The 17,725-nt window shown below is 39.7% G+C and overlaps 2 protein-coding genes across 2 annotated transcripts in view; both read right to left on the bottom strand.

The window, feature by feature from the left end:
* The window catches only part of sh3bp1 (SH3-domain binding protein 1), a gene marked incomplete in the record, with an annotated part of 13,621 nt that extends 429 nt beyond the window's left edge, over positions 1–13,192 (bottom strand). The window contains 18 exon segments of the mRNA XM_035662716.1: positions 1–386; positions 2,058–2,395; positions 2,556–2,727; positions 4,050–4,147; positions 4,641–4,754; positions 5,417–5,497; positions 5,574–5,655; positions 6,036–6,147; positions 7,121–7,257; positions 7,350–7,440; positions 7,583–7,651; positions 7,800–7,887; positions 7,986–8,062; positions 8,777–8,889; positions 9,284–9,359; positions 9,442–9,546; positions 9,888–9,930; positions 12,917–13,192. Coding sequence (XP_035518609.1) covers positions 106–386; positions 2,058–2,395; positions 2,556–2,727; positions 4,050–4,147; positions 4,641–4,754; positions 5,417–5,497; positions 5,574–5,655; positions 6,036–6,147; positions 7,121–7,257; positions 7,350–7,440; positions 7,583–7,651; positions 7,800–7,887; positions 7,986–8,062; positions 8,777–8,889; positions 9,284–9,359; positions 9,442–9,546; positions 9,888–9,930; positions 12,917–12,966 — 2,127 coding nt within the window.
* A 1,446-nt stretch (positions 13,193–14,638) lies between these two features.
* pdap1a (pdgfa associated protein 1a) overlaps positions 14,639–17,725 on the bottom strand; it is a 4,600-nt gene continuing 1,513 nt past the window's right edge. Inside the window, exons 4-6 of the mRNA XM_035667091.1 lie at positions 17,353–17,474; positions 17,088–17,239; positions 14,639–16,035 (exon numbers count right to left, since the gene is read on the bottom strand). Coding sequence (XP_035522984.1) covers positions 16,001–16,035; positions 17,088–17,239; positions 17,353–17,474 — 309 coding nt within the window. The 3' untranslated portion in view covers positions 14,639–16,000. The remainder of the gene's footprint in view (positions 16,036–17,087; positions 17,240–17,352; positions 17,475–17,725) is intronic.

The raw sequence follows: 17,725 nt of genomic DNA, 5'->3' as shown, positions 1-17,725 counted from the left end.
CTGTAACCCCAACCAACAGTGATGTCATGGGGGTGTTATGTTACTCCTGAAAGAACAACAAGACAATTCACACAATTAACAAATGGCACATTAGTCATTTTTTTCTCACTGTGCTATAGAAGGAACCGCTTTTGCCTGTGATGGTGGAGGAAGTGGCGGAGGGCAGTTTGGGGCTTTGACACCAGGCTTTCTCGGAGGAGGCTTTTTGAGGCTGGTCGTCTGAGCTCGAGGTGCGGGTGTCGGCCTTGTGTCCGCAGCCGCCGGGGCTGTGGTGGGAGGTGGAGGGGCCTGGAGCTTGGGAGGTGCTGCAGGTCTGGGTTTGGAGAACTGCACTGCGATCTGCTCGTTTCCTTGGTTAGCTTTGTTCAAGTTGAAAGCCCTTTTTGCTGTAGGATGACAAAAGAAACAGACAGTGGAATTATAAGGAAGTGGTAGTTGCAGATTGCCACAAACTCAAGAAAGACGCCTTATCTAGAGCCAGTATTAGGTTTGTCCACTCTGGGCTACTGTAGAAACATGGCAGTCCAACATGGCTGACTCTGTAAAGGAGGACCTGCTCCCTCTGCAGATAAAAACAGCTCATTCTAATTCATAATTTCAGGTTATTTATCCTGTAACTGTCACATGTGGCCACTGTAGCAGCTGTTTAGTAAAAGTTGCATAATTTGACTTTAAACTGAATTTTAAAGACAAATGTGACAAGACTATGTGCAAATATTAGATTTAGCCAATTTAACATAAAACTAACATACACATTTAAATAACCCAAAAATTGCAAATTACAATTTCTAATCAATTTGTAAACCAACAGAAATTATATTTGGTGCCAATGTGTCCCTAATGTTTAACAAGAAAATGTATTGTGGTAAATATAATTAATACAGTCCAAGACTATATCTACAGACTTTTGTGTCCTCAGTGAAACTCAGAACTTACAAATGTTCTCCAAAAAGTATGACTGATCATATCTGATTGTATCTGACTGGATTTTGAATTTCCAGTTTTAGATGGTCATCAGTGTTTAGATGACCAGTATCCTGCTTTCAAGTTGAAGGAAGGAAGTCTAACATTTGTGAGTGGCTGCTGCAAAAGAGTGCTGCACTCAAATTAGTTAGAAAAACAATTCTGGAAGACAAATTTAACTTAAACTTAAGGAACTTTTCAGTGTTGGTGTGGATATATGCTCTACCAAGTGATTTGCACTTAACACTATAAAATACCTCAGTCGGTTATGTGATGGTAAACATGATAAAACACTACTGCTTAACACAACATAAGAGAACAGTATATTAAACATAATAAAGTAAACAGTCTGACAAGGGGATCCGTTTTGTAGTCAGGCATATCAGGATGAGAATGGAAAATAAGTGAAAGTATTTCAACCTCAAGCACCACTGAGGCAGTTGCAACAATGTGAGCGATGACGCATTACCCAAGAGACCCAAGAGAGATATTTTGGTCAGTGGCATGAGGCTTCCTGTTTCCTGTGTACTTCCTGGTTGTTACAACAAGAGCAGTAAAATTATCTTCTCTGTCTGTAAGCTTGACCTAACAAACTGCCACTTTGACTTTGTGAGAGGAAAAATGGTAGACGTAAAAACAAACTGTACAGGATATTCACACAATAAAAAGAGTTATATAATGAGACGTGCTTGTGCCCGGCTCCTGCCCCTGTTGGTAAACACTGTTGGTGGTTTGGGTCATTTAAAGGGGCACTACACCAATTTTACACATGAATATTGGTTTACTTGTTATGAGGAGTACTATTCAACCTGTAACAAGACTTGAATAATGACCTCTCTGGCTCTGACAGGACTCCTGAGGAAACACCCCTGAAGATGTCATGGTAATGTCATCAGAGTTGTCTTGGCTTCAAACGTATAACAGAAAGCCTGTGTTGTGAACTGAAGTTTGAAATGTGGGAAGCGTGTAATAAAAGACACAATTGATTTGCATTTTGGGAAATCCAGTATCCAAATCACAATAATGAAATTAACCAGTGTGCTGGGGTGCCTGAACAAGTCAACATCTGAGGTTTGGACAGCCAGTGGACTTACGTTTATACGGTGAGGTAATTTTCACGAATGCTCTGGGAGAATCTGGAGGTGCCTCCAAAATTGGCTCCAGCGGGCTCTGATCCGAGCACTGCTTCTGGGCTGCTTCTGTTGCTTTAGGGAGCAGGGATTGGCTCTGGTTTGCTGTCGAGCTAGAGGCAGTGGAAGTGCTGGAGGCCATGACGGGGCTGGTATTGACGAAGGATGAGCTGCTGGATGTTGTGTTTTGATGGGTTGAGGCTGCTGTCTCAGCGACAGGGCTGGCCCATGTGGAGGTGCCACTGCGACTCACAGAGCCAGTTTTCACCAGGAAGAAGCCACCACTGTCCTGAGAGGCTGTGCTGATGGAAAGAAAAAGACAATGGTTAAAATCCTGGAATGAGGTGCAAATACTCCACACAGTAATCTCTTGCCACCATTTGGAGCCACTAACGTGCAAAACAAGGACAGCTTTAACCCTTTAACCTTCAAATTGTTAATTTTGCCCTTACAGAGCAGTACCTGTTTGTCTTTAAGAGAGGGAGGTGAAAAGAGGAGCAGGAGGAGGCTGTGGATGAAGAAGAGGAGACTGATCTGCTCAGTTTCTCCTTTTCTGAGATCAGAGACTGGGCAACAGGAGCTGGCAGGGACCCATCCGGGACCTCGGGAATGTCTGGGATCTCAAAGGATATCGCTGATCAAAATAAAACAAAGTGAAAAACTTTAAATGTATGATATTAAATAGACACCATTTCATTTAAAAAATAATTATAAATTATAGCCATCAAATGTATTGCTGAGATCAGATAACGCTACCAAGAACTGGGTAAGATTAGGAGAAGTCAAATGACCAGACTAAATCTATTTCGAAAGGTAAAAAATCCCCAAACTGTCTGTTATAAACAGACAGACTTTCTGGTTCAACTTTGACCTGCAGTAGTTGTTTGCATTTCCTGTGCAATGGGTACAATAGATGCGGTGACTTTCAGTTTGATTTCCACAAAAAGTTTAGTTTAGCATTTTCCAGAATGGGTGAAGTGGCATAACAGGGTGGCTTAAATACAAGCCAAGGGTGCCTTTATTTACATTTACACTTACATTTGTTAATTTCTATTTACTTATTATACATTTTAACAATATTTCACTACATTAAAAATAAGGCAATGTCTACACGGTACATTAACTGCATTTCATGTTTTTTAGACTTATGAAAACAGCAGCTAATGACAGGACAGCTCAAAGTTGCCTGTTGTCAAGTTTTATTTGTAAATTATAGTATTTGTAAATACTGTCTAGTAATTTAAAAAAATACAGGGCAGAAGTGGCACACGCATTCCTTTCTCAAGTTGAAGTACAGATAATGTAAAAAAAAAATACAGTAAAAGTAGAAGTACTGATTCAACTTCTTCTTCAGTACTCTCTGAAGGACATTTCCCACGACTGTTTCTGTACAAAGCTAACTTCAAATAGGGTGGAGTCTCTGTCATGTTACTTTCATGCACAATATCCACCCATCTTGATGTTGGGAAGATATGCAATGGTGCAAAAAAATGTGAGGAGTAAAAAGTACAATAATAAAGTATTTGTACTTCACACCTTTGATATAGGGACATTAGGATGACACATGCATCAACACATAATATTGAGTCTCTTGTCTTGAAGAGTTTACATCTGGTTTTAAAACCTGTATCAATCAGATTACCATGTGCACATATGGTACATATTCCTAAATAAATAATTATTATTACCTATTAATTAACTAATTAACTAATAAGAACTAATACATACACAGTGCACAAACAGTAGGAGAAACAGAGCTGTTAGTAGAGGTCTAGAGATAATGTTTCTCCTGAGCCTTGATGTTTACAAATGCATCTGATCATCTGACTCGTACAATGTGATCATTAGTATATGATAAAATGCCAAAACTACATAACTACTGCTTTAGAATAACCCTTTAAAGACTGAACTCTGATGTCACATGAAGGGGTTTGTCAGCGTTTGGTGTTTGTATACCTTCGGGGAAGAGGCTGGAGCTGTACTGAATAAGAGGCTCGATGACCGTCACCACTTGTACTGAGGAAGCCGAGGCCATGTCAAACAGAGCAGCTTCCCTAAAGAGGCAAAAAGAAGAAGGATACGTGAGACTGGCAGACTATGGTGATGCTAACTCTTCTTCAAGGTTAGAGAAAATTTGTTATTTTTCAGTCATATTCAACCAGGGTGTCACCAAAGTAAAAACTACAGTCTCATCAGCTAGGAAAATCTCCATTTACGTTTAACCACTGTGATTATTCACTGTGATTATTCACTGTGTATTCACGCATTCTCTTCCTGCAACTAATACACACAAAAATCCCCATTGCAAAGAAAGTGTTAACCAATCAACCATCTTTCACGCTTCATCTGTTAAAAGGATGTTGTGGTTCAGCTTCTTGTGACTAACTGGTCTGGTTGATGAAATGTCACTAATGTTTATTCCTTCGTATTAGGACACAAAGATGATGAAAGAGGAAGAGAAGGCAGGACAGGGAAACACATTTGAATAAAGTATGGTGATAGTACACGCAGGGTAAAGACAGTGAGATGGATCTGGTCGCTACGCACCCTTCAGCTCTTGGCCAGAGTAGGTTGGGGCCCAGGACGATGGCAATGTTACTGGGCGTCATCTTGTTTATAGCCTGCTGCTCAGACAACAGAGACAAGAACTGGACCAGGTACCTGACAGGAAGAAAGAGAAAGATTGTAGTCCACTGTCACAGTAAGCAAGTAGTAGATGACTTATTGATGCTGACAGATAGGCAGTAAAATACCCAAATGTAAAATTATTACTACCCATTTAAAACCTGTTGGATAAACCGAACAAGAGTCGACAGCCATGCTAGCAGCTCTGCCAGGCTAACATGCCGATGTTCCCCAGGTGTAACGTTTACCATGTTCAGAGTGTTAGCATCAAGCGGCAACCTCTGTGGCTGAAAAATGAAGTCAACATAGAAGGGCCTAAAACTGCAGTTCCTCAAATGGCCACTTGAGGCTGGCTCCAAAAGTGTCATGACAACTGTATAGGTGGGGAATTTTTATATACCCATTAATTATATTAAGGCTTAAAGTTATGCATAATTAAGGACATTGCTTCTTTGAGCCACAGGTGGGTGAAACTTCCATCTGACCAAAAAGGTGGACTGACTGACAGAGCTTCATCCATAAAGCTGCTAGTGGCTAAAAATGCATTTAATTTAAGTTGATTATGAGGATGTCTTTCTTTATTCCTGAAATGATAAAGCCTTACTAACACCGTAGTGTGACATTGACATATACTGTAAATGTGTCATTGCCAGATACAGAAAACAGAAGTGCAAAGAGACACCTGACTGCGTACACACCTGAGGTTGTTGTAGTTTTCAGGTGGCAGTTTCTTCAGTAGTACTCTGAACTGCTCTAGCTTCTCCGTCAGGTCTTTTTCCCTGTGAGGAAAGAGATCAAACTCAGAAACAGACCACAGTAAAAATGAGAGATAAATGGTGTAGATATTATACACACCCTGCTGCTTTAAACCAGTCGGTGTAGAGTTCAAAGGTCATGAGAGGTTCGGGAAGTTCCCGCAGGTAGCACTTCAAAGCTCCTAACACCACACATTCAGAGATGAATCATTATTTGTAATTAAAAAGGCCGAGGTAATATGTTAACTTACTGTACAGTCCATTTTTGTGTTGTTAGATATATAATATTAAAAACACATATTTTCTCCCACAGTGATTCATGCTATAGTCAGCATTCATATTACTGTTCTAAAAATTCTCTAGCACACAGGAAATTATGTAGCCTATTTTTACATTACTGGAAGCTGCAACACAGGGCTGTATTTGGAGCAGCTAACAGAAGAGGAACTGGGCAGTTAGATTGAGCTGTGAGAGTCACATTGGCTGGACAGACGAGGAAGACCTCGCCTACAACAAAAACTAAACCTACACTAAGAGGCAATCTAAGAACACGCATCCTTACCGGCCACAGCATGAGGGTCCATGCTGAACTCGCTGTGGTCGACCGTTTCTTGATCCAAACAGGTCTTCAGCCTCTTCACCACTGAGGCTGCTGCTGCCAGACGAAACAGACCCTACGGGACAAGGAAGGAGAGGACAGACACAAAGATGGACAAAAGGAGTGTTAAAGTTGGAGAGCTAGGAGATAACAGCACCGACGCAGTCAAGACCAGCCATGCCGAGTACAAATCAGTTCCATGGCCAGGTCTAATACTGTTTTATTCCAGTTACAAAGAGGACTTAGACCAAAAGCAGAGCAGTGTAGTACATGTCAAGACTTTAACAAAGAAAAAGAATAGAAATACTAATTATATTACAATACTTAACAGAATATATATATAAATAGAAAATGTATATATAGGTGTATATATATATTTGTATGTATCTTATGATACAAGAGAGTTTTAAAATTGTGTTTAGTGCTAATTAGCAACTGTTAGCATACTAGCACACTAAACTAAAATGGTGATCACTGTAAACAATATACCTGCTTCACATTAGCATGTTAGCATGCTGACGTTAGCATTTGGCTCAAAGAACCACTGTACCAAAACAGCCTCACGAAGCTGCTAGCGTGGCCGTAGACCTTTAGTCTTACATTACATACATACATTTTTTTGCAAATTAAATTAAAATGACAATTCATAAGCAACCAGCAATTTGTATCTACATGCAAAATGCCCAGTATCACATCTTTAACCGTGTGTATATAGAAGTTTAAGGACCGTAGATGGTTTCTGACAGCTGAAATCTCTTTGCAGTGCCAAGGACGAAATAAATCTAGCACCAATAAAATTACACATTTTTTTAAATGAAAACGTAATCAACAGAAAGACAAAAGTTGTAGATATAATCGGGTATGAACACTGGATAAAGGAAATAGAGACAGAGGGGATGATGGGTAAGGACTCAGCCTTAGTGCATGGGGCACACAACCTACCAATGTGAGCTACTGGGGAGCCCCAAGGTAATAGTACTAATAGTAATAGTAATGCTTATCACACTGAGGGTTATGATTATCACTTTGAATGCTCCCGTTAGTCCTACCTCCTCTCTCATGCCCGTTCTCAGCAGCATGTGAATGCACTCCTGGATGGGTGCAGCGATTTCTCTATTGCTTTGAGACAAATGAGAGAGCAGACGCTCCCCATAGACCTTCTGGTTAGAGAGGGTTAGCGGGGGCCCTGTGGAATCAAATAAGTACAAAGAGGAAATAAGTACAGAATATTGCAATGACGAGTAAATTCATGCCCAGACTGGTGCAAACTAACTTCACCTTTCTGACTGTGATTCTCTTTGAGTTCGCTGATGTTTTTGTCCAGGAACTCGTGTGAATTTTTGTGGTACTCGGCTTGCAGCTCAAGAAGCTATCGTTGGGGGGAAAAAAGAGAGGTAAATTTGCTGATGTAAATACAGCAGTCTGTGGTTCGACTACAGCTTAATGCGTACTTTCTGTGAGGTAAAATTATTATTATATTGCTTGCACACAGCATCACAACTGCAACTTACACGGATGAAGTAATTAGCGTAGTCTTCTTCCTTAGTTGCAAAGTGATAGAGATCTGCAGAGTACTGGTCCTACACAGACAGAAAAACAGAGAGGTTAAAGGTAAAAGCTACCGTACTGATTTCACATAGGTTCAGTGCCTTGCTAAACGACACCACGGGTGCACCACGGGTGGACGCTTGATGCAGCTCAGGTGGTTGTGAAAGGAAGTACTGGTACCTTGATGCACTCCAATCTCCTCCAAGCTTCTTCCACTTCCTCCCGGAGCCCATCCTGCTTTGCTTGGGGACCAGTGCTGGCTTGGCTCCTGACCACACAGACAGAAATTTGTCAAATATATATTAACCTCTTTGACTGTGGATTAATTGCAACACACGTAGCCTGGACTGCGGCTGTGTAACTCACCTGATTCGTGCGTTGTTCCAGTCTGTTGTGAGTTTTGCAAACTGTTTCTTGTTTTTGAGAATCTCTGGTAAATCATCCTAGAAGGGGAAACAAATACAAATAGTGGGGTAAAAACTCAAACTGGTTCAAGAGCAATTATCCAATGAATACACACAGGTAGGAGTAATTATAGGGCACAAGCACAGGCCCAGAGTCACGTGATTTAAAATACATGAAAACTCAAAAGAAGTGTTTTTTAAAAGTCTGTTCGGAGTTCTGTCCTTGTCCTTTATTTTATGATTTTACACATTTACGATTCAGCACACCGTTTGCAGTTTGCATAGTCTTAATGGGAGTTAAGCGCATTGCATCTTATTTCACCAACATGCTAAACATAATTCAATACCAATAAAATGTTCCATAAAGTGTGATAGTTATTGATGTTTTCATTTTATTTAAGGTATTTATACCAAATATAATTGAACAATCTTGAATTCTGAAAAATAATAAGGTTTAATAAAGTTTAGTATGATAACATGGAATAATCTTAAATTATATATGTGCACACATACCAATCACAGGTCAAAACATTGCTTAAAAGCCATAAGTGGTACTACGTGAAGAGCAGTTTGACTCTTACTGCTAAAATAAGCCAGAAGTCCCATCACTATGGCAGCTCACTCCTTATTGGCTTTTTACAGTCATGTTGGATCTTAAAACTAACCTAGATTAAACATTTCTACATTCAGAAATCCATCAGTGTTCTAGTATTTAGTCTCTGTTCAACAACACGCAGTACAAGCCACTGTCACCTCGCTGAGCTTGTTGAGTGGCTCCAGAACTGACTTCTCCACTTTCATCTCAAAGTCTGCAAGCATGCTGGCCAGCATCTTCTCCATGAAACAGCACATCTCCAACACCCACCCTCCTGCCACACACACACAACACACACAAACACACACATTTATGTTAGGATCTTAAAAGAGATATGAGTCGGAAAGAAACCATTAAACACAAACACAAGAGGATCTTGCACAATGTGGAGAGCTTGCAAAGAGACCTAAACTCACATAGCTACACTATCAGAGCCTCAAAACTAAAACTAAAAATAAAATTCATGAATAGAATTTAAAAAAATACATTCTAGTCACAAGCTGTAGACAGTGTGTGGGATCCTGTTTCTTTTTCACCCAGAACTGAAAACCACCGTACTAAAGTCATGAGGTTTTCTCATGACAGCAGTCAACACGGCTGTTAAGAGTTCAGGTCAAGAGCATGGAGGAAGGGATGGATAACTGCAGAGGATCAAACCTATCACCTGATAGAGGACTCTGCATCAAAGTCTTTGAGGCTCTCCGCCATGCTGACAGACAGCAGCATCAGAGGGAGCTTTTTCTGTGGAAACAAAAGTGGATGTAACACCTTCCAGCAACCAATCAAATGTTTCACAGACTCATAGACTCAGGAGTTTCAGTACCATTCGTTTCTCGGCCTCCAGCCCTTGCTGACTCTGCATGCAGGCCTGCAGCTTCTTGTGAAGGACCTGAGCCGCCTTCTTGGCCGGTTCCACCCGCTGCTCCACCTTCATTCAGAAACAATGTGATCTGTTAACCAGCAGCAAAGCTGTTGCACGTGTCAGTGTCTGTTAAAGAGTTAATCACCAAGTGCTGCTTCTGGTGCCATTAATGTCATTAACTTATGTTCTTTTCAAAATAATGTATGCTGTGGTGATTGATTATGTATGTTTAATGTGTTTTTATGTTGTCTTGCTGTTAATGATTGATGTGTGAGTTTAGGTGGGCGTATCTTCTATAGCTCATGGAACAATAACGTTTGAATTAAAATGTACAAAATGCAGCTAAAGCTACACTTAGTCATTTATGAAAAATAAAAAAAGCTGTAGGGATGAAACTGAATTCTCACCAAAACCAGGTCCTCGTGTAGAAGTTCAGTGGCATCTTGTGACCTGCAGAAGTGTATGTTGTGTGAGAAAGTGAATATACACGTTTCAAAACAGATGTTAAAAATAGTGCCGGCAACAATTGGTCAACAACCATTACGATATTTAATGCCCTTTTATTATCATTTAGGATGGCAATTTACAATTATCTTTATTATCAATTAATCTTATCTATCATTATCTTGATTTCTCTATTTAGTCTAAAAATATAGTATAGTAAGATATACTATTATATATAGTAAAAATATGCCTTTTACTATCAAATAATGCAAAGAAAAGCAACAAATCATCTCACTTAGCTGGAACTAGAATATGGTTGCCAGTGTTGTTTGAAAATGACAGGAACAGTGTAACATTTTGGGAAATATGTTTATTCACTTTCTTGCGTTGGAGAGAGTTAGATGAGAAAACTGACATCACTTTCATTTATATATATCAGGAAACAGCTAGCTTGTCTAAAGGTAACAAAATTCACCTACCTACCAGCACCTCTAAAGCTCACTATTAACACTTTATACATTATTTTTTTAATCAGAACAAAATATCAAGGTGTCATGTGGTGTATATTGTCATTGTATATTGTACTCTTCGAGGGTTTCTTAAGAAGGTTTTGGACAGAAATGAGTGTCATTATGTGTCATTTGAGATTTCTATCTGATAATAATGATAATATGTAATAAGAAGACATCAATTTAAAATTAACTTTAAATGGAATACTCAAAGAAATGACATGAAAAAAAATCTTTCAGCATATAGTTTCTATGTTAGATTTTGAATGAAAAACAATAAAGCTTGTGCTGCATTCGTGTGCTGTTGAAAAAGTCTGAGAAACAGGATTTTACAAGCTGCCTGCTATTAAGGCAGATAATAATCCGATGATAATAAAATAGAAACCACAGTTTGAGTTCTTAATAGATTTGCTGGCTGACTAATGAGGACATTTTTAGGCCTGACATGAATCCACCAACCGAAAGCTGGGGTGTGAGGGCTGCAGCTGTGGTTTTTATTCAGAGAGAGGAGGGAGGGGTTGAAACACCAAAACCCCTCTCCTGTCTCTGCTCACAGACATTTAAAAAAAAAGGAGGGAAAGAGATGAACAGAGGTGAAACACAACAAACTCCTCTGCTGCTTTGAGAACATCTTCAAGCAACCAAAAGGAAGCCCAACCCAGTTCGCAAAGAGGTCAGATGAGCTTGAGTACCTCCAAGGTGCAGTTTCTTATTTCCTCCAGTGAACCTGACATCTGACGTTCCAAAAACACAAACAGGAGAATTCCCCAAAGTATCTGAACCACACACCAGTTCCCTTTTTCAATCTCTGACTCACAGTTCAACTTTTCCTTCTGAGGCATAGATTATTTCATTATTACATCAGAGCATGTGAGCAGTCGTGAATATGGTTTACTAAGAACTAAAAGTCTGTGTTGGTGTGTATGTCTGTGTTGTTCAGTTCTGATATAATAGGGGTTGTACCCTGACCACAGTGACACAGAAAACTGACACATCACTCGTAATAAATGTACTTTAGGGTGTTGGGCTCTGTTCATACATAAGATACAGTACCTGTTTGTTAGTTCCGTGCATTTTTGCAGATACCTTGCGTGTGTGCATGTGTCTCATGTTTTCTACACAAATGATCATCTCATCAAGGTCACAGCATGAGTACAAACTGAGAACTGGGTAAAATGCCGCTGTGGTAGCCCACGTTGCTCTGCTGCAGATGCACGCTGTGTAGGTTTATTATTAAACCAGAGTGCGTCAGAGGTATAGAGACGGCATTGGCCTGCATGCACACACACACACACCTTTAGCCATGTTGCGTGCAAGTTTGTACCAAAAAAAACAAACAGGGTGTAGGTGTGATTTGTTCACCCGCTCATTTGTGTCACTTTCATACACAGGAACCTTTCTAGATCAGATCAGCCTGTGTAGCACATGAAGGAACATAAAGGTTCTCGATTAAACAAACTGTTAAAGTGGTGTTTTCTCTCAGAGAGATGTCATAACAGAGTGCCAACCCTCAATTAGATGACCACTGCCTTTCACAGTGTGTGTGGCCAACATACACCACAAACTTAAGTCAGTTTGTTGACTCAGATGAGCAGAATCTTTCTAGCTTTCACGCTTTCACGCATAGAAGAGCCTGAGGTTTCCCTCAAAACCCACACATCATGATTCCCATTAAAGAGGAACCAGCAATTTGCCAGCTTTACACACTTTTCAACACAGCGTCTGCAACAGTGAAAACGAGAACAGAATTCAACATTTCCTCAAAGCAGAATACGCAGATTAAATAAATACTTCTCCAGTAAAGCAGGTACATAATGCGCAGATGCTCCCACAGGCTTTGTGAAAGTCCATAAAAGTTTCTGTGTTTGAGGAAAATAAAATGAGCCTTCAATGTTTGTAGAACTGAAGTGATCCATCCTAAGATTAACGCTCAGATTCCTGAGGAAAGGTTTGTAACAGTGACCCACAGCAGCAGCTTTAAAGTGAGACTTTGGCTGAACAAAAGCTACATGAAACAGTTACGGGAAGAGGCTAAATGTTTAATGGTTGCACAAGGGCAGACTACCTAAGTTGTCTTTTTTTAGATATCTGTAGCTGACATTAACCACCATATACAACACCAAAATGACGTACAGCTGCAAAACCTCACAGTGCCCTAAACAAGGGAGTGTTTCATTACTTAGGAAGTTTTTATTTATAAGATGTTGAAATATTTCTTATTTCAAAAGTTGAAATGTATGTAACCATAGTCACTCACTGAGAAATTGAAATAAATTAAAATATGATTCCTTAACCTGACATGATCATGTGTAAATCATCAGACCAAAATCCTACAACAAAACATCCCCCTTTTGGGTTCGCACACGCTCTTGAAAGCCCCTGAGTTCAGTGTACATGTAAGTGTGGGAGACTTTGGTGTGCACATTACAGCTTCAATCCAACATATTCTACAAAAACAATCAGAGGAGAAATCAGTCACTTACTTTGCCGCAGAGCCAAACTGCTTCAGGATGCTCAGAGACTGCCGGAGCATGCTGGCAGTGGAGTCAAACCACCTCTCTGCTTGACCTTCTCAGCCCCACAATGTATCCTGCTCTGAGAACGTCCACACAGGGTCCAGCTGTGCTACTTCATCAGGGAAAGAAGGTACAGACCGGTCGCCTCTGCCTCTGTGGTAGTTGTCTTTGTGTGTTTATGTGTGTGTGTTTTGGGCTGCCAGTTTTCGTTCTGGTTTCAGAAGCGTGCTCTTAGGTCTGACACAAGCCAGTGAATGAGGAAGTTGAACGGATGAAGTGTCAGCTGTGAGGGGGAAGAGAGATTTTTCAGCTCTCACACTATGATTTAAAAGTCAGTGCTGTAAAGACACATTTGTAATAGTGGTACTTTTTTTTTTTTATTCAGTTTTACATAAACAAAATCTATTACCTCCAACCAGACGAGAGTGCAAATCTTTATGTAATAAGACATTTGCAGATTGTATCCTCATAAATGGTGCAGTATTATGCCACAGGTCTGCTGTTAATATGTCTGCTTTGCAGGTTGTGGTTAGTGTGTACTTCTGTAAATGCTAAATGCTTAGCAGTTAAAAGGATGTGAGAAGACCAAAAGAGGAAACTATCAATGTTCGCTGTAAATGTATGTTTTTTTTTATAGTCAGTTTGAAAATTATTTTTATTTCAGCGTGGGTCAACCTCAAGCCTCCAATTCCTCTTTAAACAGGACTTTTTTAAGTATACGTTGTTTTTCCTGCAATAACAATAATACATTTTTGCCACTTGGGGCCAGCAGAAACACGCTGTAAACACAACATTGAGGCATTACTGTTTTCATGCTTAGCTTAAAGCAGCAACATGGAGCTCTCATTTTGTGTTGTCTGGCGGCCCCTGTGGACAAAAGTGGAAGTGTTTCCACCGAGAAGAAAAACTAATAACAAAACAGAAACAACCAATCTTCTCCCTGATGTTTAAGTAGATCATATAGAGGCATCAGTATGAAATCTAGACTGTTTAATAACCAAAAACTTCTTGTAGCAAACAGTGCTGACTCCAGTATTAATTCTCCTTCCAGATTAGTGTTTGTTCTACAACTCTGGTTGTTAAACTGATAAATGCCCCATATTCACTGGTAGTTGCTAACTTTTACCCGTTTGCCATGCAAGCCAAGCCAAATAGTTATAAATAAGAACTGCAGAATTATGTGTAAACAATCTATAATACTATTTTAATATAATTTTTTTGACTTTATACTTTTTATTGCACATTTAATATTCTTTATTGCTGCCGTTGTTGTATGTGAAGCACTTTGTAAAGTTTTTACAGAAATAAAGATATGGATTATTTATTTCATAATGCTATATACATGTACTGTACTTCATATTGAACACTTTGATTCTCCAGAAGTGTGCAGATTCATAAAATCATTTTTAATATAGTTTCTGTGTGTACAATACAGTTAAACATCCAGGATGTGATGGGAGGAGCTCAGCTAATAACCACAGAAACAAACTTACAGTCTTAACCCTGAAATATTTGACTGAACAGTGCAGGCCGAGTCATGGCTCTGCAGATGAATGAGGCAAAACAGCTACAGGGTTATATGAACTATAACCCTGTCAGATGCTGCAGTCTAGTGGTGGCAACAGCAAAATGAACCAACAATAAAAGTAAAAGTCAGTAACTGAAAGAGAAGAATCAACATTTTGAATAGGAAATACAAGATAGTCATTTATTTATTTATTAATGAATTTATTTTTAAAAATGACTTCAAATACATGATGGAAAACTTGAGGAATATATTTTTATGCTGCGTCTACATTTCTCACTTTGTGGTTTGCTCTTTAAGCTACTTCCATATTATAGGGAATACTGTTTTCCTGATCAAGGCATTTCCAAATCCCAGCACATGCTGAGTTACCAGTTTATTTTGCACACTTGTGTAAATGTACATAATAAACTAAGTGTAGGTTCTTCGTAGCACTTTAATTCCAGGATAAAGACAGTGAACTGGTCCTGTGTAAACTTTGAAAAGGCAACAAAGACACAATCCCTCCCAACAGAGCCACAGAGGATCCCATCAGAAACAGGGCAAAGCCACAGTTACTGAGGCAGCGTGAGACAATGCTTTCCAGCACTGATGTTTGACAACTTAAAAATGCTTATTATAGGCAATTCAAGTAATATTCCTGGTGCTTTGAGCAAAGGAGTACAAAACATTTTGAAACACTTTTGAACTGACAGCAATAAGATGGTTTAAGTGCGTGAGAGTACATTTGGGGCGAAAGAGCTGTGAAAAAGCAAAAGAAGCTAAATATTTTCTACTTTCTAGGTGTCTTGTGGTTTGAGGACTGCTAATTCTTCCAACTGTAAATGACAAAATAAAATAAAAGGGGGGCTCAAAACAAAACCAACACTGGGACAAAATAAAGCTGGTGGAAAAAACTGAATATTTAAGTCATGTTTGGATGATGGAAAAAAAAAAAAAACGTTACAATTATACCAATGTCTGCAAGATATCCACAAATACTACACTACATTGTATAATTCCTATTTATCAGTTTATCCTCTGAATAGTGTTCTTTTCTCCATCTGCCAATGATTTGACAAAAACAGGCGAGACGGAAAGAAAAGTAAAGCACCAAAGAAATCCTCATGCACGCTCGTTGTAATATCTGTCCAGTCATTAAGTAAACTTGTATTGGCTAAAGATGTATGAATCAAAAGGAAAGGAAACAACTTCAGCAGCTTTAGAATTAAAACCACGGTGGGTGGGGAAGAGTAAAGAGGCAGTGAAGCACTTGGAAAACCTGCGATTGTCTCCTCCCAACGATTTTAAGAGAAAACTAGAGGCATCCCAAATGTTGCATTCCTCTTCATCTCGCTTTGATCCACCGGTTTTTCCTGTCCTGACCACACCGTCATGGAAGACCCATGCCCCTCCGATTTGAAATGAGGGACAGGAGTTCAGGAGTACCCCTGATCTGACGGCACTCGAATTGGTCCCCTCCCCGTTCTCCACCTCTCGCCATCCCTCTGAGACTGACGTGCACGTCGAAGCCTTCAGGTAGGGGACTAGCGCTTTCCTTTGGCTTCTTCAGCTTCTTTATCTGGTAAAGAAAAATAAGAAGCATCATGGAGATAAGGAAGGATTTAAGTTTCAAAATGGTAAATAATAAAAAAGCTCAACAACTTGTGCAGCACACAAACAAAACTAACTGCTCTGTGGATCCTGTAATCGTAATCACGGTGAGAGCCTGCTTGAACAACCCAAAAAAAAAAAAAGTAGAAAATCTTACATAATGCCAAGATATTTGTTAGAGCTTCCCTCCTTTTTCTCTTAACTACAATTCATTAGCATTTATTTTCTGTCCTGACATGTCCATGTATGTGTATACAGTAGCTGTCCTGTACATGTATGAACAAATCTTAAACAAATCCTCAAGACTAACCAAGAATGATGAGTCATATCACCATGGGGAGCTTTTTTTATTGGAGCGCCTGTCACTGATGACTGAAAGCACCATTGTTACACAGCACTGAACCTGCTGATTAGAAGCACCCTGAAACAAACATGATGTGAGAACTCTGTTGATGTACTGTAGATGGTTGCTGGGCATTTAGTCTTACAAAAAAAGTGGTTACACAGACATAGTTTTGTACTGAACTGAATGAATGTGTTGAAACCAGCAACAAAACCCACTTAGTATTGAATTAAGACAATCAGAAACAGAAGTGCGGAGATTGCTTGCTGCTGTATGTACTGATGTGCATTTTCAGTGAATGGATTGTTTAACAGAACTAAATAAACCCTACTCATAATGGGCCAGTGTGTAGGATTTAGTGGTATCCAGCAGTGAGGTTGCAGATTGCAACAAACTAAATACTGCTCAGTCTTCCACTACAGTGGCTGCAAAACTCCACATGATGGTTCAACGTGGCGGACTGTGTGGAAGAGGACTCACTGACTCTAAAAGCAGCTCATTCTAAGGTAACGAAAAACCATTCTCCTCGTTTCAGTCTCATTTCCAGGTGATTATAGACTAATGAACACACACCTATGAATATTATATTCCATTTCTGCCAATAGATCCACATGAATCTGACACACTGGAGCTTTAACCAAGAATTGTTTGGTGTGTCAAATTGTGGTTCTTCTCACCTTTCCTGAGTTCGTCTCTCTTCTTGGCAGCTTCCTCCCTCTGTTTCTTGATGATAGCCAATCTGGCCAGGTCGGCCTTGGCCTGGTCAGTCTTCCCCTCTAGATGAAGCTTCATGTAGCGTTCCTTTGATTTCTGCTTCTCTATCTCCTCTCTGATGGAGAGAGAAAGATAAAAAATAATGCTTAGTCGAAATAAAGAGCCTGACGTCAGCAACCAGGGTCGAAGACATTGTGTAATTTTAGAAGCTAACTGTGCGACACCTACCTCTCCCTGCGAGACAGCTCTCTGGGAGCAGTGACATCCACTTCAGTCACCTTCTTGCTCTTCTGAGACACACGGTTGGGATTCTCAATCTCTATGAGTCCCTCCACTCCGCTTCTCTTCTTCTGCAAAAAGAAACACCTTTGTAACATCAGCGAGAGAAAACTACCAGTACAGAGCTGGTAAATAACGTCACAGGCTGGTGGGTTTGTTTGTCTGCCAGATACTACGGCTCCTACAATAGTTTGTTCTTCAAAAACACAATTACAGACAAATCTTACTGTTCATTGTGGATTTTCTCAATCCCTTTGATGACTGACTAGAAGTAAACAATGTTATGTCAGGATACTGACAGTTACAGTGGAGGTAAATACAT

The sequence above is a fragment of the Morone saxatilis genome, unplaced genomic scaffold (assembly GCF_004916995.1).
Source record: "Morone saxatilis isolate NCDOM2014 unplaced genomic scaffold, NCSU_SB_2.0 Contig1, whole genome shotgun sequence".
NCBI lineage: Eukaryota > Metazoa > Chordata > Actinopteri > Moronidae > Morone > Morone saxatilis.
The sequence above is the reverse complement of the archived record's forward strand: the minus strand, read 5'-3'. Positions and strand labels throughout refer to the sequence as shown.